Source organism: Pan paniscus, chromosome 2 (assembly GCF_029289425.2).
Source record: "Pan paniscus chromosome 2, NHGRI_mPanPan1-v2.0_pri, whole genome shotgun sequence".
In the NCBI taxonomy this organism is placed as follows: domain Eukaryota; kingdom Metazoa; phylum Chordata; class Mammalia; order Primates; family Hominidae; genus Pan; species Pan paniscus.
Window position 1 is genome coordinate 189,307,319 of NC_085926.1, and position 25,307 is coordinate 189,332,625.

Sequence of the window (25,307 nt, forward strand, 5' to 3'; positions counted from 1 at the left end):
TCTACTTCTGTAGTAAACATTATAGAAATTTGGAAAATTCTTCTGTAACAAATAATAGTTTTTTGGAGAATAGGCTATCTGTCCCGTTCCTCTCTTCCTGATTGATACATTACTTTGTAAGATATTAAAGCTAAAGAATCTGGCACAGGGATTGGCACCTGGTAGACACATTTGTTGAAATGATACATTAAGGAGTCAAAGACATTTGGCTTTTTTTTTAAGATTGAATAGTTCAAACTTTCCATTGTACAGATAAAGAATTGAAGTTCCCCCCAAATTTATATCAGTAGTGACTATTTCTCTCCCAATGTCTCTTTAAACCATGTCTGACTTGAACTGGAAAAGAGATTAATTTTAACTTTCAGATTTAGGAGATAGTTTTTCCATCAAAGTCTTAGAAACTCAGAGTTCTATTCATGAAAAGTATACTTATGTTAAGTAGGATTATGATGTCTTTTACCTCTCTGAGTTGCAACATTTTGTGAGTGCTCACTTAAGTGTCTGAAACTATTGCATGGACATTTACATAGATTACTTATCAAAAAAATACGTATATATGTGTCAGTTAAAAGTGTATTAATGGTGTATTTTAAGTTTGTATTTGGCATAAAGTCAGATTTGTAAGGCTATTTGGATGAATAGTAAAAAACAGCTGAGGATATGGATAAATATTGCTAATTTACCTAGAATGAGCGTCCAGTTTGTTTCTGCATAGATGTGAAAAAAATTAATTCACTTAAATTTTCTTTTGAAATTTATATTGCCATCTTAGGGTATTCTTCATTCGCACCTATTCATAAAATTTGAAGAATAGTAATTCTTTAAATTTATAACATTAACATTTAATACTTCTTCTATTCCTTATGAACGATAAATATAAAGAAGTAAGTACCTCAAATTACCAATGATTGCTATTACCATTTGTACCAGTGAGTATTATTCCCATATTTGTATGAGCCTTTAAGAATCTGATGATAGCTATTGACTTCTCTCCTTAAAAGTGTGCATGAACATATAAGTTTACAGGCTATTTTATGGGGCTTTCATAGAAGTAATCTTCAGATTCAGAACATTGTCACTCTGCAGCTCAAAACCTTTAGTAATCCTCCATCCCCTTATTTTAACAGACTCCAGACTTCTTAAGATTGTCTAAAAGGAGTTCCTGTGATCCAGCCTTAGACTGTTTTTCTAGCCTCAGCTTTTTCTACAACATTCCGTATCTCATGTTCTAATTTAACCTTAGATAGGTGCCCATTAAAATGTTCATAACTCTGCTGATGTTTTCTTTTTCAACTTTGCCTGTCGGAATTCAGTTCTTTGTTCAAAGCCTAACACAACGCAAAATCTTGTACTAATTCCTTTAAGCAAAAATAGTATTCCCTCTTTTGTACTCCCGTGGAAATTTTTTTGAGGCATTTACAATTTAATTTTATTGTAGTTTTTTTTTTTTTGAAAAGTTTCTATGAAACTTTTGTGTTCATAAAGGGATGATAATCTTTTAGGAAACATTATGGAATGTTATTCATCATTCTGTCACTCACAGTGCCTCTCACTTAATGATTGCTAAAAATTTGCCTGGGGATGAACAGGTGGGAGACAGAAGGAAGATTGTTTTCTCTTTTTCGGTTAAGACAGTGGTATTCTAATGCAAAGCTAAATCAAAATCTCCATAAGAATTCTTTTCAAAAGTTTTTAAATTATAAAGTTTTGTAGATTACTACATCCTGCCCAATCTAGATTTATTGAATCATCAGTTTGGAAAGAGGGCCCACAAATACATATTTTTAAAATTCTGTTGTGTAACCTGCTTTAGGAAGTACTGAGTTTTGAATGTCTTCCATATTGTGGTGGATTTAAATCTCAATTAAAAAAGCCTGTCTCACTTATCTAGATCATGTGCTACTCCTGTTGAGCAATCATCTGGCATTTGAAGACATGAAATTAATGCCAGAAAGTCTAGAGAGCCATGGACAGAGCACATACAAACTTGGCAGTGGAATGTCAAGCCCCACCATATGGAGTTTGTTTGTTCTTTGGTAATGTGTATTTCCATTCTCCTCTTGTCTTTGCAGGACATAGCTCGCCTTTTGCAAGAAAAGGAGTTACAGGAAGAGAAAAAGAGAAAGAAACACTTTCCAGAGTTCCCTGCAACCCGTGCTTATGCAGATAGTTACTATTATGAAGATGGAGGTAACAATTCCTGCATCATGATCTGTTCTATCCTTAGACTCAACCATAAAACACTCCTTTAATTTTGTTCATAAAGTGACCTTAGGGACCTGGGACTGTTTCTCTTATCCCCAGGCACTGGGTACATTTAGATGTGTGGCAGGATTCTATTTGAATCTAATAAATTCATGTTTTGTTTTGTTTTGTTTTTATTATACTTTAAGTTTTAGGGTACATGTGCACAACGTGCAGGTTTGTTACATATAGATACATGTGCCATGTTGGTGTGCTGCACCCATTAACTCGTCATTTAGCATTAGGTATATCTCCTAATGCTATCCCTCCCCCCTCCCCCCACCCCACAACAGGCCCCGGTGTGTGATGTTCGCCTTCCTGTATCCATGTGTTCTCATTGTTCAATTCCCACCTATGAGTGAGAACATGCGGTGTTTTTTTTTGTTTGTTTCTGTTTGTTTTTTTGTTTTTTTGAGATGGAGTCTTGCTCTGTCACCCAGGCTGGAGTGCAATGGTGCTATCTGGGCTCACTGCAACCTCCCTCTCCAAGGCTCAAGCAGTTGTCCTCCCTCAGCCTCCCAAGTAGCTAGAATTACAGGCATGTGCCACCACGCCTGTCTAATTTTTGTATTTTTAGTAGAGGCGAGGTTTCACCATGTTGGCCAGGCTGGTCTTGAACTCCTGACCTCAAGTAATCCGCCCACATCAGCCTCCCAAAGTGCTGGGATTACAGATGTGAGCCACCGCGCCCGACCTTATCTGTTCTTTAGTTGGACAACCAGAGCCACTTTCATGATGGCTAAAATTTGAATATGATTTTATGAGAATTGGCATGCATTCTTTTTAAACTTTAGCGACTTGGAATGCTTTATTATAATCTAAGCACATAAATGGGGTGTGGAAAATGGTCGATGAGTCTCTGGACTTAACCTTTCTCAAGAAGTCTGGAAAGTACTGTTTGAAGCAGGAAAGTGGTATGAAGAAAGAAGGTATACCATGCATCAGTTACTGGGTAACAAAGCTTTGTTCTGTGCTTTCTTGCCTTTTAAACCTAGGCCGATGGTTTAGCCTGCTGATGACAAGCAATATTAAATTTTAAGATTTCCATGTTCATTTTTTTCTTTTGATCCTTTCTTTGCTATTTGATTACCATATAGTATGATTTCTGAGGGGATGATTCCCTCAGTTTCGCTTCTCTGGTGCCTGCTTTGCAGGGTGGTGATGGTGATGGTGATGGTGTGGTGGTGGCAGTTGTGGTGATTCTTTATCTTAAAAATGTGTTGGGAAATGAGTATTTGCAAGTGTTGTCGAGTCCTTCTCAAAGACTTGTCAAAGGAAAGATGTTTCCTGTAGTTTCAAGTGTCAGTATTTAATGAAATTCAGCTTGAAGACCAATACTTAGGATCACAAGTGAACAAAACCTAAAGGCAACTTTCAGAGAGTCAGGAATTTCAGGTCAGTGATCCTGAAGGGCCTTGCAAACCAGTCATCAACTGCTTTTCTGTAATTCCATTATAAAAGGTAAATATGTGTTTCTCTGATGAGTAGAATGAAAGCAGTGTATATGTAGATGATGGGATTATTATAGTTTGAGTATAATTTTGCCCAGTAACATTTTCTGCTCTAAATTTACCATAATCAGTAGAGCTCAGCCTTTTTAGTAAGCAGGCTGATTCACAATTTATTGCTTGATATGGTCTTCCTCTGTATGTAAAACACTCATCTCTTTTTTGATAGCCATTTTCTTTATGCTGGTTTTTCTGATGAATCTATATGTTATGTCATTTAAAAAGAAAAATTATTGCCACATTTTGCTGTACTAAGAAAGCAAAGTGTTACTCTTCACCTTCAATTTAAATCTTAGAAATGTGGCCTGGTGTTTTTCCCTTTTTTAAAAAGTCTGCTTTGAAGGTATATTCACTGTAAATGTTATTATTTTAAACTGTTCAGTCTGTAAAAACATTAGGATGACAAGGAATTAAATGCATTAAACTGTTAATTTTAGCATTCCCCTGTTAAAGCCTTATACTGACTTGAATTGAGACTCAAACCTGTTTTTTTGATCAGAGTACTGTCATCCTGATTTGTTTCTCTAGGGCAGGAGACTATGTTAAGAATTAAGTGGTTTTTCAGGGACACATAAAAGCTTTTAAAAGTATTTTATATTTATTTTAATTACTCCGATAAATTTGTAGAGAGTGGCGTATATGCTTGTTTCTTTGGGGAGAGACAGACTTTGAGGGAGTTTTGAGGAACAGGAAGTGGTGACCTCCTGAACATGTGTATGTAAATACTGAAATTTCTCTTGCCTCAGCTGTGTTGTTATTGGGAGGTTATGTTTTGTTGAACATGGAGTCCTCATTAATATGCCCCTGTGTTAGACCAAGTGCAGTTCCACAGAAACCATATTATAGTTCAACTCATATTTACAAAATAATCCTTCTGGTCTTTGCAGTGGTCCTTTTCCAACACACCTGGGATATTCTTTCATTATACTTCTCTGTATGCCTTTGTATATCTATTTGATTTTTTGCCTTACTTGCATGGTAATCACAGTATATCATTACAGAAATGGTCAATTTTTCAACTTTTAACTCAAACTTTAATACATTATCTATTAGAATGATTATGGATTTTCTACAAATTTGAAATTGTATAAAAACATTTGTCCAATTTATATCAACTCAAATGATATATATTATTTATTAATGAATCCATGTTTTTCTTTCAAAGCCACTTATTGAAGTCATATTAGTGATTTTTTAAGTCGTGGTCTTTGGAGTCATAGGACTGTGGTTCAAGTCCTGTCCCCTCCTAAGAACAATATTAATTTTAATGAAGTTACGTACTAAATAAAATGGAGATTATAAAAGTAAATCCTTCATTTGGATTTGAGAAGATCAAATAATGCAATTTTGGTGAAGTACTTATTTATACATATATCAGTGTTATATGTGTATAATGTAATATTTTGTGTATCTTATTTTGAAAGCCAAACATGGAGGCACTCATATAAAATGCAGATATATATGTGTATAAATATGTGTGTGTGTGTGTATATATATATTATGTATATGCCAATACATAATACCTATGTATGTTTTGGCAGTGAGGGAGTAAGTTATATTTGCCAAATAACTTGGTCTCAAGAAACATACAGGTCTCAATCCTCAACTGTATGAGGTTTTAAAGCATTCAAATAGATTCCTCACATTTTTTTCTTTCCAAGATTTAAAGCTGTCACAGCAAATTTATGATTAGAGAATAAATTTTTTCAGTCAGCTCTGTAAAAATGTAGTAACAGCTCTGTAATAATTCCTGCAGCATATTTCCTAAAAGTAAAACTATGAATATCTATTAACTATTTAGAAGGAATTAAAAATCATAATATCACAAATTCATGTCAAAACCCAATTCTTTTTGTTTATTTTGAGCTGGAAGGTGGACTTCACTTGTGCAACTCTGAGTGAGCACATTTTTATTAACACTGTAAACCATTGTTCCCCGGATGTGGTCATCATTTAAGTAGCTGGTCTGTATTATATAAATTTACAGCAGTAGTCACTTGATTCTCATGTTGTCACGATAGTCTTAAAATAATAGTTTATTTAAAAGAGCAGATAATTTGTTTTTATCACCGGGTAATTCTTCTGTTTTGCTTTTGATTTTATGTAAAATAAAACTTACCCATAAATGATGAAGATAAATACTTCTACAGACTGTTTAGAAAACAATTTTTAATTTAGTATTGTCTTTGGAAGCAAGCTTTCTTTTCTTCTGGAAAGCACAAGAGGAAACAATTTGAGGTTTTTAATGGAAACTTACATAATTGGTACATTTAGCACATACCTCTTTCTTGCTCTGTTCCTTTAACAGATTAATATCAAATGAAACAGTTTAAAGGAAAACGTATAGTTTTTTATTTTCTTTACATCTCATCAACTTAGGGTAGCTCTTTCAAATGCAGTTCAGCAAGTGGTTAATTCCATCGGGGAATCTTAGCTTTCATAGCAATTTTCCATGGAATTGGGATTTTTTGTTGTTATTTCCAAAACATAGTAAAAGTTTTAGAAAGTGTTAAAATCAGTATACTCTTATAAAGTGCATATGAATTTGCTGCCTTTGTCTTCACATTATACTTGTGCCTAAAAAAGACGTGAAAAAGAATTATTTTTGTGCTGTTTTTGAAGTTTATATTAAATTTTGGGACATATACTTAGCATATATTATATTTTTATACAAAGAATACAATATCATACAGTTTTTTGAAATGTATTTAGGAAGCGACTCCTTTTTATATATTCCATCAAGGCAACCCTTTGAATTTTTTTCCTTTGCCAAGTTTCAACTAAGATTGAGAACAGAATTATCTACAGATAACAGGGTCATGAACTCAAAATTCTCATCTACTTGATCCTCTTTTACATTGAACTGTAATAGAGGGCTAATTTCTGAAGTGACTGGGTATGTTTGCTTTGGCCACATAAAGTGGGCAGATGGAGGCATTTAAAAATCTGTGGATCATTCCTCTGAACTCAAGAGAAACTAGCAATATTCTGATAGTTTTATTGGCATTTCCAGTAAGAATATTTGAAAGCCTCTGTCTGAAATTACAAAGCTTAATTTTTTTGTTTTACAAGATTCCTCAACCTCTACTTTTTACTCTATACTAGTTTCAAATTGGTTTATAAATAGAACTTAATGTTTAATGGCTATAATTTTGTTATTGGCAAATATTAAAGTGTTGTTAGCTCTACCTAATCGTGATCAAGCTCTTCTTTCACATTTGTTTCACTTTAGTTTCTTACCATTTTGGCTATGTACCCAGAATTCTTTAGGTATGCATGAACTGTTTCAGTAATGCTCATCCCCTCTTCTCAATTTAAGTTGAAAAAGCAATTTTCTCCATTTTTAAAGTACGTTAAACTGGAGCCCAGACTCCCCCCTGTGTAGTGAGTTCCTAACTCTCATTAAATTAATCTGCATTTTTATTTTTCACATCCCTCTGCCTCCACTCAGACCAACCAGGGTCAAGGAGGGCCAGGGAATTGGGTTCTGGATTCTCAAGACCTTGTAGACTCCAAAGAGATGGAAGGACTGTGAAGCAGAAGAAAGAGAAAGCAGAACATCCACTGGAGAACTTGGAAGAGCCAGAACAACATTGCTCATCGAAGAGATCCCTGTCATCCTCTAGCTCGGGCAAAGGGAGGGACAATCCCCATATTAACAATGAGCAGCATGAAAGGAAACGGTCCACTCAGGAGAGGCCTCGGAGACCTCTGCTTCCCACGATCAGTGGTGAAGTGTTTCTGAGCACTGAATGTGATGACTGGGAGACTAAGAATAACCATCAGACTCGAAATTGGGAAAAACAGTCTCGACACCAAGATCGACTTTCACCCAAGTCCTCACAAAAAGCAGGGCTTCACTGCAAGGAAGTTGTATATGGGAGGGACCATGGGCAAGGTGAGCACAGAAAAAGGAGACACAGGCCCAGGACTCCTCCATTCTCAGAGAGTGAGGAGCAGCTCCACCTCCATGACACAGGTAATAGAGGACAGTCTCGATGGAAGTCCTGGTATCATGTATATAACTACAAACCAATGAATTTAATAAGTATCTTAAGCAACCTTTCTTTCTCTCCAGTTCATGCTCATGACTTTGAAATAAATCCTAGAGCAACATATTATAAAAGGTATACACTTAATCTCAGGTCTGTAAGAAGAAGGAAAATATTTGTAACTTTTCCCTTCTGTGAGAATGCACTGATTTCTTGGAGAGTTATTCCATGCCCAGGTTGTATTAGAGGTACCCATTCCAGATATAGTTCTTCATTTACCGAGACTGTGTATCAGAGATTCTGATACCAAATCAAAACTCCTGAATTTCTGGTTTTACTTCGGTGAACCCAGAAGAGCTGATGAGCCTGTCTTGATAGTGTTTGTCTAACTAAAAGGCCGATAGAGCCGGAAATACTGTATTTTTTAGACCTCATCTTTCTCATTTGTAAAATGAGGAGTTGGATAGGCAGTCTTTTAAGAAAGTATTTTTCAAATAATATGCCTCAGTTCATTTTCATCAGAATCAGCTGTTAACTAAAAATGGAAATGTCTGGGTTTCACATGTATTATCATCTCTGGAGTGAGGCCTGGCAGTTTGGACATGTTTTAGACCTGGAGGTGGATTCTTAGGAACTTAAAAGTTTAAAGTCATTGCAGTAAGTTACTTTTTATGCTGTAACTTTCTCCAGCTCTAACTCTACAGTTGGTGTTCTAAAGTACCAATACAGGTAAGTTCTTGGTACCTATATAAGAATGAGGTAAATATTATAGATAAACCTCAAATTTCTGGCACCCCTGAGGCTTAACTCTGAAGTCCATCATTGACACAGTAATGGCTCTATTTTCTATAAACTGCTGAGGTGATGTTTTCCATGTGTCTGTAACACTAGGAATCATAGTACCAAGGAGCCAGTCAAGCTCTATCTGTGGTCAGAGAACTTGTTTCTAGGTTGCAGATTCAGGTTAAGTTGGTTTTTCCTGTCATGTTATTTCTTATTGAAGGACTTGGTTATGCAGAAAATTAAAATTTAGTTCCAGAAGCCATTCTGAGTAGCTGCCACAAATATCCTTGTCTTAGGCTTTGTGCTTGGATTTCAGCCAGAAAGATGGCTTTGTAAACAATTCCAAACTAGATACACTTTGTTAGGAAGACGTAAAGAGCTGCGGAAAAATAGAGGAAAGTGTGATATAATCTGTCTTGAGTAGGTTTATGAGGAAGTTACACCCCTAGCATTTTGAGGTTTACAAGTTCCAAAGGTGTGGGGGAAGTATGGAGGAAGAATGATGTACACTGACCTCTACGTTTCTGCTTCTGTGAATCTGACTTTCACGAGTGCTCTGAGGGCTAGTTAGGCTTTATGGCTTTTAGTTATGCTCCAGGATATTTTAAATAGGCTGAGGAAGCATGACACTAAACGCTGACTCACAGGCTCCACTACTGGAATTGCAAATGTTTTGTTTTTTATTTTGCCAGCACAAGGGATTAAAAAACAATGTTATCAGGCAGATATTAAAATGACTACAACATGAGCTGCTGCTTTTCTATCATTTTATATTCAGCTTGCTTTTCATATTTTACCTTTCTAGCCCCTGTAGGCATTTGATTTTGTAACTCCCTGGAACAGGTCAGAGGATTACATTAAAATATAATTACTAGGTAGTGGCATCTATTCTTGCTGTTGTAAAAGCACAATTCTTAAAGTTGTTAGGACAGGCCAAACTTATATTAATAATGAAGAAACTAGCAGGATGACATGGAGCTGGTTCTAAGAGCATTTGCAGAGCAGCATTAATAGAATCAGTTGAAAGGGAGTGCAAAATAAAATTTTAAATTCAGTATAAGATAACTTTCTACAGGGCAATGGGTACTTAACCTTTGGAGTTACTTCTCTATTGGACTATAAATTCTTAATGGCTCATCATTTTCTGCAGGTTAACTTCTAAACTCACAGGGCCATAAAATATCTGCACTGTTCTGCTGTGAATTGTTAGTCAGATATACTGTGGCATTCCCTAAATGTCAGACTGGCTTATTACAAATACTCTTACATGATATCAAAAAGAATCTATCATTTTACCTTATTCCAAGCTCAGAATAAATTTATCTTGACTGTCAGTACTTTCAACAATTTTATTCTGTAAATTTATTTAAGGCTGAAGTTTTATGTTCATTTAAGGATGTTCTTGTGTTCTCCATCTGAAGGATGATGAACAAAAAGACAAGGAAGTGTTAAATTAAGATATATATGGAACTTGAAAATACCACTCACCTGATTTTTTGAAAGCTAGTTTCTAGAGTCTGTTTAGGATACTGAGATGAGGGAAGCTAGTCTGTTAATTTCCTTCAGTTAATTACATTAAAAAAATTTTTGGACATCTTTGTTTAATGACGGCCTTACACTGCACTGTGAGTTCTTTTTCTATATCCTTACAAAAATTTTTGTCACCTTGGGTCCAGAGGACACTGCAGAGAATGGGCATCCTGACAGTGCAGAAATTTAGTATTCCAGGCTGTGGAGATTTTCTACTTAATGAGATTTACAGATTCCAGTGATACATCAAGGGTTTAAATAAACCATTTCCCCTCTAAATATTTGGAACTGAGAGATATTACCTCAGATTCTGACTCTTACTAAGTCATCATTCTCTTTTTAACTGCCAGAGGTTACAGTCTTATCACCCTGTCAAAACAATTAGACTATTCAATGGAATATTGTCTTTGGTAGAATTTAAAACATGTGTCTTTAATAAAACTGAAAGTGAAAAATCTTCTTGGCTAATTCTGTGGTGTACTTTAGGAGGCATAATAGTGGAGAAAATTTGGTCTCTTGAAATTTGAGCACATCCCACTGTATTATTTCACTGTATGGCAAAAGTGAAGGAGGTAGGCATGTTCCGTCATCCTTAATTAAGCTTTGGGCTGCTTATTGAAGTATCATTTTTTCTATAGATTGGAACATGGTTTATATAGCAGACTATCTTGTCCAGTGACATTGCCCGGTACTGAGTTCCTTATCTAATTTCATTTTCTCTGAAATCTGCCTTCCTAGTTCTGACTAAGCTAAATAACTCAGGGAGATTTATATTCTGTTTCAGATGGTCCACTCTTGGGACTATGCCACTGTTTTTTTTGTTTTGTTTTGTTTTTTGTTTTTTTTGCTGTCCCAAACCACTTAGAAATCTAGATTAAGCCCAGCCCAGCATAAGACTCAGTGGCTCTAGAGATGATTTGAAGTGGTCTGTGCAATCAGGTTCTATTAGGTCTGAAGCTAAGAAAGCCATGTTTACTAGTCTTTCTTTGTAGGAAATACAGATGTGTATGAGTCTGTGGCTTCTGAAGCCGCAGAAGCCAGGTTGAAAGTTGTACAAAGGTAGGCTTCACAAAATACTTACATTCTCATCATTTGCCCAGTGTTTACGTGTATTTTATTTTTTTAAAAATTAACAGCAAGTGAGTCAAGTGTGGTGAGGGATTTTGACAAAAATCATTTTAATTTACAGTAATTTTAATGGACATAATACACTAAACAGGTGATGCCAATATTAATTGCAAGTAAGAATGAACTGGGGAGATTTAAAACAAACTTACTCAAGGACAGGGCACACCCAGGCTACTTAATTTAGAATCTGTGGGGGTTGGGGCAAATATTTTTATACGTGTTCAAAGCACCCTCATGTGATTCGAATATATAGCCCTGATTGACAACCCCTGGCATAAAGAGACAATCAGGAGTACATTTTCTTTCTCCTCTGAATAGTTAATTTACTGAAATGAACTATTTCAGATGAGTAATCTTGTTCACTGTATTCAAAATTTTTATTAATTCTGAATATAATACACTCACACTGTCAAGTAAAAGTTTAAAGCCAGAATTGCTTTATAGGAATAAATTGGAGTAGAACTCTGGTCATTGTGCTCTCAATATAGCTCTGATTATATTTTCCCTAAGATGTCACAGTGCTATCAGTCTGATCAAAGCTGTGGGGAAGATCTAAAGCGAGTGGGTTTATTTACTCTCAGAGCAAAAGCCATAGCAGGACCACTGCTTGTCTCACAGGTATTATCACATGACTACCAGGTGCTGCTGTTCCTGCTCCCTCGGAAGTAGTAAATATGCAGGCTGAGATAAATAGAAAGAAGCCTCTCCTCTCCTCCAGCCTTGACAGCTTAGCCTCTTTTAAACTGACTCTGTAATTTGCTTTTCTTTAAATTATTTTTATTTTCAAGACTTTTTTTTCACTTTGTATTTTTCCAGGGCCTCACTTGCAACTTCTTACATAAATTTCTGCTGTTGCGGAAACTATGTGAGAGGGGACTTTTTACCAGGCAGGCTTGCTTAGATATCTTTGTTTAAATGTATGCATTATCTACATTGCCACTTCCATTCCTAGGGCAAAAATATTTTTAATGCACCCCACACTGTATTCTGGAGTAGAGGTAGTATTGTCATTGTTAGCTACTAAAGAAAAATCTCCTTTATCTTAAATTTCTTAACTTTTCAGAAAACATCCTCGGTTGTTTTATTACATTGAGTTTTTTTTTTTTTTTAAAGGAATGAAGCCAAGAGTGACGAAAGAAGCTGTATCTACTCCATCACGAATGGCACACAGGGATCAGGAATGGTATGATGCTGAAATTGCCAGAAAACTGCAAGAAGAAGAACTTTTGGTGAGCAAATTTTAAGGCAAAAGTTTAGATATATTGATGGGTATTTTTTTGTGTGAATTTAGTCCATCTTGAAATTATATTAATAGTCCTCTATCAATTGAGAAACCTTTTTTTATGAGTGGAAAAATCAAGACAATAGGAATAGAGTATCCACTTTTGCTTAGTGAGTAAGCATTAGCAGCAAAGTCCATAACTCCATTTCTCCATCTCCATGATTGTTCTCCATAACCCTGCTGTAGGATTTGATAAAAAGAGCTCCTGCTCTGGCTGGTGAAAGCATACCAACTGATTATCAACCTCAGGAACATGAGTCACAATTATTTTCAAAAACCAGCTTATTTTGTACAAGATACTGAAAATGCACAACATAGATTCCAATTAAATTCTTTGTTTTTGTATTTTTGATATCATAGGCTACCCAGGTGGACATGAGAGCCGCTCAAGTAGCTCAAGATGAAGTAAGTTAATGAGTTTAGCTGATATTCTTTGGAAATATCCTAGTATATTTCTATCTGCACCTCTGCAGTTAATGATATTGACTGTATTTTGTTTAGGAAATCGCTCGACTTCTAATGGCTGAAGAAAAGAAAGCTTACAAAAAAGCCAAGGAGCGGGAGAGATCATCTTTGGACAAAAGAAAGCAAGACCCCGAGTGGAAGGTAGAGTGTGTTTTGTTTGTTTTCTAATTAGAAATAAAATTAGAAATGAAAAGGGGACTCTGCTTTTGAGTTAAGCTCTGCAAATATATTTAGGATATATGAATATATAAATTATCTGTATTGCATATGTGAATCTGATCTGTGAAGATTCCATCACCATGAAAAATCACTGAATTTTTGAACATATGTAAAAAGTTACTGCTAAGATTGAAAACTCATTCTGTTCCCTTTAAGACGGAGTGAAATGCAAGTGCTTCTGGTCATGAACAGTCTTAGTTTTCATATACAGTACTTTGATTGTAGAAGAATATAGCATTTTCACATGCTTTCATATTTTCCACAATGAACTTCTCTTCCCGTCTCTACTTTCTTTGTGCTTATATTATCTTTCATCTCTATCATGTATCCGTTTCTCTTTCCTTTGATGTAACATGGTTTGTGGCAGACTGAAAGATACATACTTATCACCAACAATTATTATTTATGTCACAGTGCAAGACCTATCTAGCATGAGTTTGGACTGTTATCTTTCCCCTCGTTGATCAGAAATTGTAGACAAAATAAGCAGTTACTGCAATTCATTTTGCTGCGGTAATTGCGAGTTCCAGTTTAGCAGACTTTATTCATCAGTGACAGCGCATAAGACAACACTTTGGACCTCCATGGAAAGACAAAGACATTTTTCCTGATAGTAGTGTATAATGTAGAGAGGAAGACAAAGTGTAGACAGCTAACAAATAGAAGGTCAAGCTAGGTGGAAAAAGAGCAGAGGAATAGGGAGAGAATTCGTACAATACAGGGTTTTTAGGGAGGGAGTTTAGGCCCAGAAGAATGAAACCTAGGTTGTGTATTCCTTATACAGTTGGTGTTTAGCACTGGTCTCTCTCGAACAAATTCCTCCATTGGGTTTCTGGTCCCACCTCACAGTCTCAGTAATGGTTGTGAGGAAAAAGGTGTAGAAACCCTGCTAATAGTATTGCTGTACTCTTTCCTGTTGCTCAGTTACCCACAAGTTAGTCTCAAAACAATGAATGTATTATTCTCATATTAATTATGTATATTTAGCTCTCCCTTAACTAACTCAGTAATTCAAGATTTTTTCTAATATACTGTTTTAGTCAAGGATTCCCAAATACTTCTGTTAAATAAATTAAGCCACAAATAATTACCCAGGAGTTTCTCAGATTCTTTGCTACCTTAACTAGGAAAGGGTAAGTATTTAAGGATTAGGAATCAAGCGTGTCAGAAGGCAATGGCCACATCTCTAGCAGGTATCATCATGACTTCTGTAATTTTTATTTTATAACTGGTACTGATACAGTTCCTCTCTTGGAAAAGTTGACTTGAATGTGCCTTAGTTTACTGGCTGGAAATCAGCCTAAGACAGGTGTGCAGAAATAAGTTTGAGTGCACAAACCTGGATTCCATAGACTCTGGGCGTGCACTGGTTCTTGTCAATTACTGTGTAGCTATTATGTTAATAATCAGTGGCCAAGCACACCCATCTAGGGAAGCATGTTCCTGTGTGTTTAGCCCATTCCTCTGGCTGCTCTAAGGCTTTCAGATGAGTGGGCTAAATTACACCTTCCATGTAAGCCCAAAGCCTACCTTTGCAGCTATAAATTTTTTACCTCTGGAGTGGCTATATATAAAAATATTTTATGTTGCTCAACTAAATATAATTAATCTGAAATTACTAAGGAAGAGCTTGGCATGATAAACATACTTTAAACTTAATCTTTCCCTTTGTTTGATGATTCCGGATTGTATGTGTGTGTTATTTTTGTTTGTTTGTTTGTATATTTGTCCATAGCCAAAAACAGCTAAAGCAGCAAATTCAAAGTCAAAAGAGAGTGATGAACCTCACCATTCTAAGAATGAAAGGCCAGCACGGTAAGCTGACACCTGAAAAGAAAAATGAGGAAGTTGACTTTGGGGTGAGTAAGGAGATGTCAGTTCCCTAAGAAGAGTGTATGTTTTTTGGAGAGGAGATCCAAAAATCTGCATTTGTGAGGTAGTGTCAAGACATTCAGGGTTATTTTTAGAACTTTATTTCCAGTCTTAAATTGAGTTGTGCACATCAAATCAGAATTTTACAAAAGTTGGGGTGGATAAGGAAGAGTGTACTTTTTGTTAGGACTGATTCTTATCTCTGCATTCACTGAATTTATGCTTTCAGCTTGGGGAATGAGAGTGATTTTTTTTCCTAAATAAAATTTCGAGTTTTAAATTTTTACCGGGTTTCATAGCCACACTGATATGTGCATGCCATTTGCACATGCTCAAACTCATTTCTTTCTGAGTCTCAGTGTCCTTGACAAAATCTTGAATCCTTGCAGACTGTCTAAATCCCACTCGACAAATAGCTGTGGCTATGGTGTACATACTTTCTGATTTATCTCAAACAGTCGTCCATAATAGTTATGGAGCAGCTGCTGTCTTTCTGCCTCCAGTTGTCAACATTTAAGTCTCTGGGGAAGTAACCTCTTTTTTTTTTAATTGCTTTTTGTTGCCTTTCGAAATAAAACATGATTGGAATGTGAAGAAAAAGATATTAAAAACAAGACAAAAAAGTAACACGAAGTTTAAAATTTTGAAAACTCTGAATTATTCAAATTTGAATTTTATTCTTGATTATTTGTTAATTCTTGAAACATAACGTTTATTTCATTGAATAATTGACACTGTTGTTGCTACTCATGCCCACATTGAAGCTCCTAGACTTGTTTCCTTCAAGTGAATGTATTTAGTGTCCTTAAAAAGTAATCCTCTATTTTAAAACTCATTTGCTTTCAGAAGATAATCTTTCAGAAAATTACATTGGGTTTGTATTGCTCTGAGAAGAATAGTGGCATATTCTGTCTAGTTATATAAAATCTGTTTCTGTTGTAGCTTTTGGTTAAGCACATGCCAAACATTTTCTTAGAACTCTATAGGTTAGTACATTCCCAAAGTATCCAAGTAAAAGAAGCAGCAGCTAATCTGTTCTTAGTAAGTAAATAAATCTGGATTATTATCCTTTTTTTAGTCAAATGAATTTAAATCATCTTTAGGCTTAATTCTGCAGTCTTCAGATCCTTGGCCTCTTTAGAATACTAATACCATTGACAGCATATATGATGGAACAGTACTGGATGATTTCTTAAGAAAGTTTATTAAAGTCTGAAAACAAGTTTTTGGAATGTAATAGATACTTTAGAAATATTTGGCATACTGAAAGAGTGAATAATCAAATGATCGTGTATTAAAAATGGCTATTATAAATGAATGAAAAGTGACTTAGGGCTAGTAGAATAGAAATTTTTGTTTTTACCTTAGAGGAACATTTGTCTTTAAATGTCATTTTAGCAGGGTTGTATATATGACCAAAAAAATGAAGAATTTTATGAAACCTGTATTTTCATAGTTAAAAGTTAAAGCTTATATATCTTGCATATGTAGATACCTTGCACAACTAATATCAGAATGTATACTTTCTGGTTAGAATCTGTGGTTTTCCTCTTTCACATTTAATCATGTTGGAAAAGTTTAGCTAGCTATACAGAAATATTTGGTTTCAAGGATTGAAAAACATGGCACTTCCTAGGTCAAGATGTTTATTACTGAAGTGTAGTAATAGTAGTAGTGAGACACAAATTCTCATGTAGAGTACAACTCTACATAAGTAATACTTATGGTCAAAAATCCAATTTCTTTATCTGTTACGGAATTGTCTACTCTTTGTGTATGTGTGTTTAACTTTTGTTGTTATTTTTCAAAAATTGCCATTTTTATTTTAGATTCTGGGGATACATGTGTAGGTTTTTTTACAAGGGTATATTGTGTGGTACTGAGGTTTGTACTTTTATTGATTTTGTCACCCAGATAGTGAACAGAGTACCCAGTAGGAAGTTTCTCAGCCCTTGCCTCCCTCCCTCCTTTTGGTGTTCCCAGTGTCTGTTATTCACATCTTTAAGTCCATGTGAACCCAGGATTTAGTTCCCACTTATAAGTGAGAACATGCAATATTTATTTTTCTGTTTCTGTGTTAATTCATATAGGATAATGCCCTCCAGAGGCATCCCTGTTGCAGCAAATGATATGATTTCATTCTTTTTTGTGGCTGTGTAGTAGTCTATAGTGTATATGTACCACATTTTCTTTAATTAACTGTTGATGGGCATTTTGGTTGATTCCATGTCTTTGCTATTGTGAAGAGTGCTGTGATGAACATACGAGTTTATGTGTCTTTTTTGATAGACTGATTTATTTTCTTTTGGGTATATACCCAGTAATGGAATGGAATTGCCAGGGTAATGGTAGCTCTATTTTTAGTTCTTTGAGAAGTCTCCAAACTGCTTTCCAGAGGGATTGAACTAATCTGAATTCCCATCGACAGTGTAAAAGTGGTGTTCCCCTTTCTCTGCATCCATGCTAACATCTGTTATTGTTTGACTTTTTCATAGGCATTCTAATTGTTGTCAGATAGTATCTCATTGTGGTTTTGGTTTGCGTCTCTGATAATTAGTTATGTTGAGCATTTTTCATGTTTTTTGGCTGCTTGTATTTGTTTTGAGAAGTGTCTGTTCATATTTTTGCTCCCTTTTTAATAGGGTTGTTTTTTCCTTGTTCATTTGTTTAACTTCCCTAAAGAGTCCAGATATTAATCCTTTGTTGGATGCATAATTTGCAAATATTTTCTCCCATTCTGTAGGTTGTCTCTTTACTCTGTAGTTTCTTTTGCTTTGCAGAAATCTTTAGTTTAATTAAGTCCTATTTGTCTGTTTTTGATTTTGTTATATTTGTTTTTGGGGTCTTCATAAATTATTTGCCTTGGCCAGTGTTGAGAAGAGTCTTTCCTAGGTTTTCTTCTAAAATTTTTATAGTTTAAGGTCTTGAATTTTTTGTATATGGTGAGAGGTATGGGTCCAGTTTCATTCTTCTGCATATGGTCAGCCAGTTTTCCCAGCACCATTTTTTGAATAAGGTGTCCTTTCCCTATTGTTTATTTTTGTCAACTTTGTCAAAAATCCCTTGGTTGTAGGTGTGCAGTTTTATTTCAAGGGATCTCTACTCTGTTACATTGGTCTGTGTGTCAGGTTTTGTACCAATACCATGCTTTTTTGGTTACTGTAACCTTGTATAGTTTGAAGTCTGGTAATGTCATGCCTCCCTTTGTTCTTATTGCTTAGGATTGCCTCGGCTATGTGGCTCTTTTTTTGGTTCCATGTGAATTAAATAGTTTCTTTTAAATCTGCAAAAAGTGACGTTGGTAATTTGATAAGAATTTGTTGCATCTGTGGATTGCTTTGTTTAGTATGGGCATTTTTTTTTTTTTTTTTGAGACGGAGTCTCACTCTGCCACCCAGGCTGGAGTGCAGCGGCACGACCTGGGCTCACTGCAACCTCTGCCTCCTGGGTTCAAGTGATTCTTCTGCCTCAGCCTCCCAAGTAACTGGGATTACAGGCACCCACCACCACGCCCAGCTAATTTTTGTATACTTAGTAGACATGGGGTTTCACCATCTTGGCAAAGCTGGTCTTGAATTCCTGACCTCAGGTGATCTGCCCTCCTCGGCCTCTCAAAGTGCTGGGATTACAGGCGTGAGCCACCGCGCCTGACCTGGACATTTTAATAATATAGATTCTTCCGACCCATGAGCATAGAGTGCTTTTCCATTTATTTGTGTCATCTATGATCTCCTAGACTTGATAAACAACTTAAGCATAGTCTCAGGAAACAAAATCCATGTACAAAAATCAGTAGCATTTCTATATTCCAGTAAGGTTCAAGCTGAGAATCAAGTCAAGAACTCAATCCCATCTACGATAACCACACACACAAAATACTTAGGAATACTTCTAACCAAGGAGGTGAAAGATCTCTATGAGGAGAACTGCAAAACACTGTTGAAAGAAGTTTTCTACTGTTTTTAAGGAAATAGAGGATCACTTAGCAATCTGAATTCTAACTCTTGTAACTGGAAAAAATTTCAACCCATGTTCCAAATTGTTTTAACTACAGGATTTTATACTTTTAATATTATTTGTTATTCTACTTGCATTTTTTCTTAGGAAAATTAAATATTTTCTAAATCTCATTTTATTCCTTGTGCATTCTTATTAATGTGAAATACATTTGTCTCCATTTATTCATTTATCAAGTATTTATTGAGCACCCTAATAATTGCTCACACATAATTGGGGTACACATCAGTCAACAAGAATGAACTCTGTCATGTTCTCATGAGTTTATAATCTAAACAAATAATTATCCAAATAACTATTATGATTGTGTTAAGTGCTATGGATGAAAAGTACAGGATGATAAGAACATAGGGAGACATCCTGGTTTAAGTGTCTAGGAGGGTTTCTTAAAGAAGTGAATTTTGAAGTGAATTATGAAAGGTGTTTGGCTGTATCACTAAATTAAAGATGTAAATGATTTCATGAGAACGGTAGGAAACAGGCAGTCTTAATACAATAAAACTGTACAACAAAGTTGGTTAATAAGATTTTTCTAACTTGGATATATATGCTGTAACTTTAAAACAATTGTCTCAGGTATAACAAAATAATTTGGTGTAGGACTCTTGGCAGCAGTAAGCCAAGATTTGTTGTCTATGTAACCTGAAACTAAACAGAACAGTACCCTTAAGAGCACTGAAGTACTCTAAAGAGCATTCTAGATTGCTCTTAAGAAGTACTCTTAAGAAGTACTCTTAAGAAGTACTTAGGAAGTACTCTTAAGAAGTACTCTTAAGAAGTACTTAAGAAGTACTCTTAAGAGCATTCTAGAACAGTACCCTTAAGAGCATTCTAGATTGATTTGTTTATCCTTACATGGACATGCTAGAAAACTTGTGGGCATCCTGTGCTTTGTTTCATAACTTTAGCATACTTTTCCTTGATGAGTTGATGGTGAGGCACTAATCATGGATTGTTTTTGTGAGTCCCACTCAACGTGTGTCTTTCTGATTTTTGACTGCCTAATGACATTAATAAAAGAGAGAAGAACAGACTGGGTCATTCTAACTACTAACCCTGTTTTCTTGGGCCTGAGTCACTTCTTAAGCTACTTGTTTGCTTTTTGAAGCTAAGTTCTTTAATCCTAGAGTCAGATTGATTTGTCTTAATTTTTCTACCAAGTCTTACATTGTTTATTAAAGATAAGTGTTAAAAATATCAGGTATTGGAGAAAAATACTATTTAATTTCCAATATTGGTAAACAAATGATTTAAAAATAAAAATTAGAAAAAATGCATTATTCACTATGTTTCCATTACTTTTATATATATATATAAAACATGCATGAAATGATATTTGAAAGTATAAGTACAATAACATATGAAAGTATACTTCTGAAAATATACAAATGCATATATATAAACACACATATATACATATAGTCTTGTATACAGATGATGCTGCTCCTGATAAAAATACACACCTATGTAGTAGAGTAGTTAAGAACACTGGTTTTGAAATCCAGTTGAGTTTGAGGCCTGGGTCTGCCACTTAACAGCTGTGTGAAAATGGACAGATTATTTACCTCATCTAACCTAATCTGACTCAAATATGTATATGATAGTTAGCATACAGACTTGTCCTGAAAGTTAATTGAGATAATCTATGTAGAACCTGTAGCATGGTCCTCAGCACATATACCAGTTTATATCCCATGCTGACCTCTTCGGGATGCTGAATACTCAGGGAAAGATTTATTGCATGGCGACAAGATAAAAAATTTGGAAACACTTGCTTTTATTTTTACATGACAGAGCCCATTGTACCAAACCAACTATAACTTTACAAACTTCAGAATACTTATGCCTTCTAGATTTTACATATAAATGTACAAAATGGCCTACAGTATGGTTATATTTGATAAATCTTTGATATATTGATAAATTTGATAATCTGGTGCTATCCTTTAGTGCAAACTTTGAGTATACCTTTGGGAGATAAAGAATGAGAGGTTTTCTGCTTCAGTGCTACATGTTTGCATAAATCTATGTTAAGTAATTTTAATAAAAAGTTTAGAGTAGTAAAAATTATATCTTTTTTTTTTTTTTTTTACATTTTTTGACATAAAAAGTTGCGAATGTATTACATAGAATTTGCAAATGTATTAAGATCTGTTTTGCCACCTAGTGGATAAAGGAACTTTGCTCAGGAAATTTTGTTTCTGTTTCCTCCCTCCTTTCTGTCTCTTACCCTTCCTCTTTTCTTTTTTTCCTTTCCTTTCTTCCTTGGCTTTATTATTTTCTTCTTTTCTGTTCTTTATTCTGTTATTTTTTCTTTGACTTGGTAAGACCTACCAAAACAAAGTTTATTTCTTATAAATGGCAGCAGTCACATCTCACTAATCTTTGTTTATTTAGCCCAGTTCCTAACATGTATTAGTTGTTGAGGAGATAATTGTTTGTATTGAATTATGACATCAAAACAAAGGAACGGGAAGATAAATAATTTATTCAAGGCCATGCAGCTGTCCAGGAACTACAGTGTGAATTCTGAAGCATTTTGGCTTTTCATTTCACGAGAAAATGTTTTTAGCTTGCAATCCAGTAAGAGGTGGAGTTGTAGTAAGCGTTACTTAGAATGCCCCTTTAAATTCTGGATTCCTTTTAGGCCACCACCACCTATCATGACAGATGGTGAAGATGCGGATTACACTCATTTTACAAACCAGCAGAGTTCCACACGGCATTTCTCAAAATCAGAGTCCTCTCACAAAGGTAAGAAGAGTACGTATGGTCAAGTTTAGGATCTTCTTTTTTTATATAAGCCTCGTGTTGTAGTGGAAAAATCAAATTCTGTGTTCCACTAGAGTGGAAAAATAAGTTATTCTGTCAGCACATTGTTATAGAACTCCTCATTTATTAAAACAGTAACAAAACAGAAAACAGAACACCCTAAATTTTATGTAAGATATTCTGTGTATTTACATTTTCCTTGAGAGAGAGCACAACGCTTTCATCAAATTCACTTTTTTTTTTTTTTTTTTTTTGAGTCGGAGTCTCACTGTGTTGCCCAGGCTGGAATGCAGTGGCATGATCTTGGCTCTCTACAGCCTCCACCACCTGGGTTCAAGTGATCCTTCCATCTCAGCCTCCCAAGTAGCTGGGATTACAGACATGTGCCACCACACTTGGCTAATTTCTGTATTTTTTTGTAGAGATGAGGTTTTACCATGTCACCCCAGGCTGGACTCAAGTAATCCCTCTGCCTCTGCCTCCCAAAGTGCTGGGATTATAGGCATGAGCCACCGCACCCAGCTCTTTCATCAGATTCTTAAAAAGGTGGTGGTGACCTCCATTTAGATCTGTAGGACTGCATTTTCTGTAGTGGCTCTTGTTTCCTATCTGCCCATGACTCTTATTAATTAGATTTAAAATATGCATGCACACCTCCCACATAACTTTTATGCAAAAGAAAAATGGAACAAAGCATAAAGAAAAAATAGGGATACCTCAATTGGACGAAACCTTTAAAATTTGTTTCCAGAAAAGGGTCCCGATTCAGACTCCAAGAAGAAGGTTCTTGGATCTCGTGTAAGAAAGAATTCTAGGGAAATCCATAGAGTAAAGTGGTAGAAGCAAGTTTATTAAGAAAGTAAAGGAATAAAGAATGGCTGCTCAGCAGTGTGGGCTGCTGGTTGCCCATTTTCATGGTTATTTGATTATATGCTGATTAATACAAGGGGTATATTATTCATGAGTTTTCTGGGAAAGGGGTGGGCAAATCCTGGAACTGAGGGTTCCTCCCCTTTATAGACCTTATAGGGTAACTTCTGATGTTCCCATGGCATCTGTAACCTGTCATGGCTCTGGTGGGAGTGTCTTTTAGCATGCTAATGCATTATAGTTAGCATATAATGAGCAGTGAGGACAACCAGAGTTCAGATTTGTCACCATCTTGGTTTTGGCCAGGTTCTTTACCAAAGCCTATTTTATCAGCAAGGTCTTCATGACCTGTGTGTTGTGCCAACCCCTTATCTCATCCAGTGACCTAGAATGCCTAACCTCCTGGGAATGGAGTCCAGTAGGTCTCAGGCTTATTTTATCCAGCCCCTATTAAAGATGGAGTCTCTCTGGTTCAAACGCCTCTGACAGAGGAACGTATTTGCTCTTGCAAGGATCTGCGTTCACTTATGTACATTTTTATGAGAGCTGTAAAATGAAATGGTGAAAAGGTAGTTTCTTATATTAATTTCCTCATCTGCAAAATGGAGGCAGTCTAAATAGAAAGTGTCAGAGTTGTCAGGATCATAAAAGATTAAATATGTGAAAGAAGTTTGCACAGTGCAGTAGACTTTGCAAATATATTAGATCTCATTAATTGATGCTGTTTATTTGTTATGATTTTTGAAGACTTAGGTGATATTGTTATTTCCAAGTCAATAATAATGTCCCCAAATATCTTTAAATAACATTTTCTGCTGTCATTTAAAAATACCATCGCAAAAATGACACTCTAGACTACTTAAATCAGAATCTCTGGATGGGGGTTGTCAAGCATTTGCATTTTTAAGAAGCTTCCCCCCCCCATTCTGACTTGCATCCAATACTGAGAAAAAGACAAAAGGCATTATTTTAAAAATAAGGTTAGTTGGACATTATAAACATCTTCATCAACACATCCCACCTCAACTTCCATCAGTTGGTGGCATTTTCACTGTTCCCGATTTAACGAAGTAGCTCATATTTTTCTTTCTCAAACTACATGTATCACCTTTTGGGGAGTACCTTACTGTCTTTGACATACATTTGATGCATAATACTAAACTAACACATTGATTCTGTATATATGTCACAATCAAGAATAAAGTACTATTAGAAATGTATAGAAATAAAGTTATTTTACTTGGGCAGGGAGAAAAAGCTGTTTGAGTTTCAAAGGTTTTTCCTTAATTGTGTTTCCTTTTTTCTTCCCCTCCCCAGGTTTTCATTACAAACATTAAAAACCTAGGAATCTGCCTTGAAAATGGACTCACTATAGCAAATATTACTGGGTGATACAGAATGAATTCTACACTTACTTTTTTTCTCCTGTGTTTGCATTCCTGGGATTTATCCTCAAGTGCATTTCTGACCATAAGTAATTTTAATTCATTTCAAATGTTTTGGTTATTCATGATCACTTGGGCAGTATAAGAAAATGTAGCTTCTGAATATTGGCCACCTCTATGCTGCATATACTTCTTGGGATATAGTATCTAAGACCTTTGTAAACTGCCATTTTGTTAGGTATGGAGTTTGGTATCTAGGGAGTAGGCCTTACTTAGCAATTCAAATTTTATGGAGATGAATGATCAAAGTAAAACAATGTTTGGATGCAACGCAGAATAAAAGAATATAAGAAATAGCTTTTTGTTGCATTAGTGTATGATATTTTGAAGGACAGAGCCTTTGCTTTTTGTATTCTTTAAGAAAAGCACAACCATAAAGTATTTTAAAAAAAGAAACACTTGGAGCAATTGAAATATGTTATTCTGACTAGATGGACTGTAGAGGTTTTGCATTTCTCAGCCCTCTTGGGGAGATTGGCCTAGATAGCATTCTTTAACACCTCCTCTGCTTTTGCCTCAGTAGCAAGGCTTTCCTAAGCTCCTGGGCAATGGAACATTTATTAGTGTTTATTGACAAAAATTTAGTTCTCTGAAATTTTAACTCATATATATGAAAAACTTTGTATTCCATCTCTTCTTTTTCATTTACTTGTAGAGCCAAGGAAATGGAATTGAAAGATGATTGCATAAGTAATGATGCCATCCTTCTCTCTGGCTGTAGACTGAGGCTTTTCTCTTGCTTCAAGTCAGAGCAGTATTTGTTGATAACCTCTCAATAATGTTTGGTTTACATGCCAGTAATTAAATTAATTCAACATGAAGTTGAATTTGATGAAGTGGTCATCTATCCAAGTATTTGTTTTGTTTTGTTTTGTTTTTTGAGTTGGAGTCTCGCCCTGTCACACAGGCTGGAGTGCAGTGGTGCAATCTTGGCTCACTGCAACCTCCGCCACCTGGGCTGGAGCAATTCCCCTGCCTCAGCCTCCCAAGTAGCTGGAATTACAGGCATGTGTCACCACACCCGGCTAATTTTTGTATTTTTAGTAAAGAGCGGGTTTCACCATGTTGGCCAGGCTGGTCTCGAACCCCTGACCTCAAGTGATCCACCTGCCTTGGCCTCCCAAGGTGCTGGGATTATAGGCTTAAGCCACCACGTCCAGCCAGCCAAGTATTTGGTTTT

The 25,307-nt window shown here is 35.6% G+C and overlaps 1 protein-coding gene across 2 annotated transcripts in view; it reads left to right on the forward strand.

Annotated features, from left to right (window-relative positions):
* The window catches only part of CCDC50 (coiled-coil domain containing 50), a 63,281-nt gene extending 38,858 nt beyond the window's left edge, over window positions 1–24,423 (forward strand). Inside the window, exons 5-12 of one of the 2 annotated variants that reach the window (XM_003804460.7) lie at window positions 2,073–2,190; window positions 7,204–7,731; window positions 12,299–12,414; window positions 12,828–12,872; window positions 12,969–13,073; window positions 14,887–14,966; window positions 21,688–21,794; window positions 24,000–24,423. In XM_003804460.7, coding sequence (XP_003804508.1) covers window positions 2,073–2,190; window positions 7,204–7,731; window positions 12,299–12,414; window positions 12,828–12,872; window positions 12,969–13,073; window positions 14,887–14,966; window positions 21,688–21,794; window positions 24,000–24,019 — 1,119 coding nt within the window. In that variant the 3' untranslated portion in view covers window positions 24,020–24,423. The remainder of the gene's footprint in view (window positions 1–2,072; window positions 2,191–7,203; window positions 7,732–12,298; window positions 12,415–12,827; window positions 12,873–12,968; window positions 13,074–14,886; window positions 14,967–21,687; window positions 21,795–23,999) is intronic. The other variant, XM_003804459.5, reaches the window with a different exon arrangement.
* Window positions 24,424–25,307: the final 884 nt, after the last annotated feature.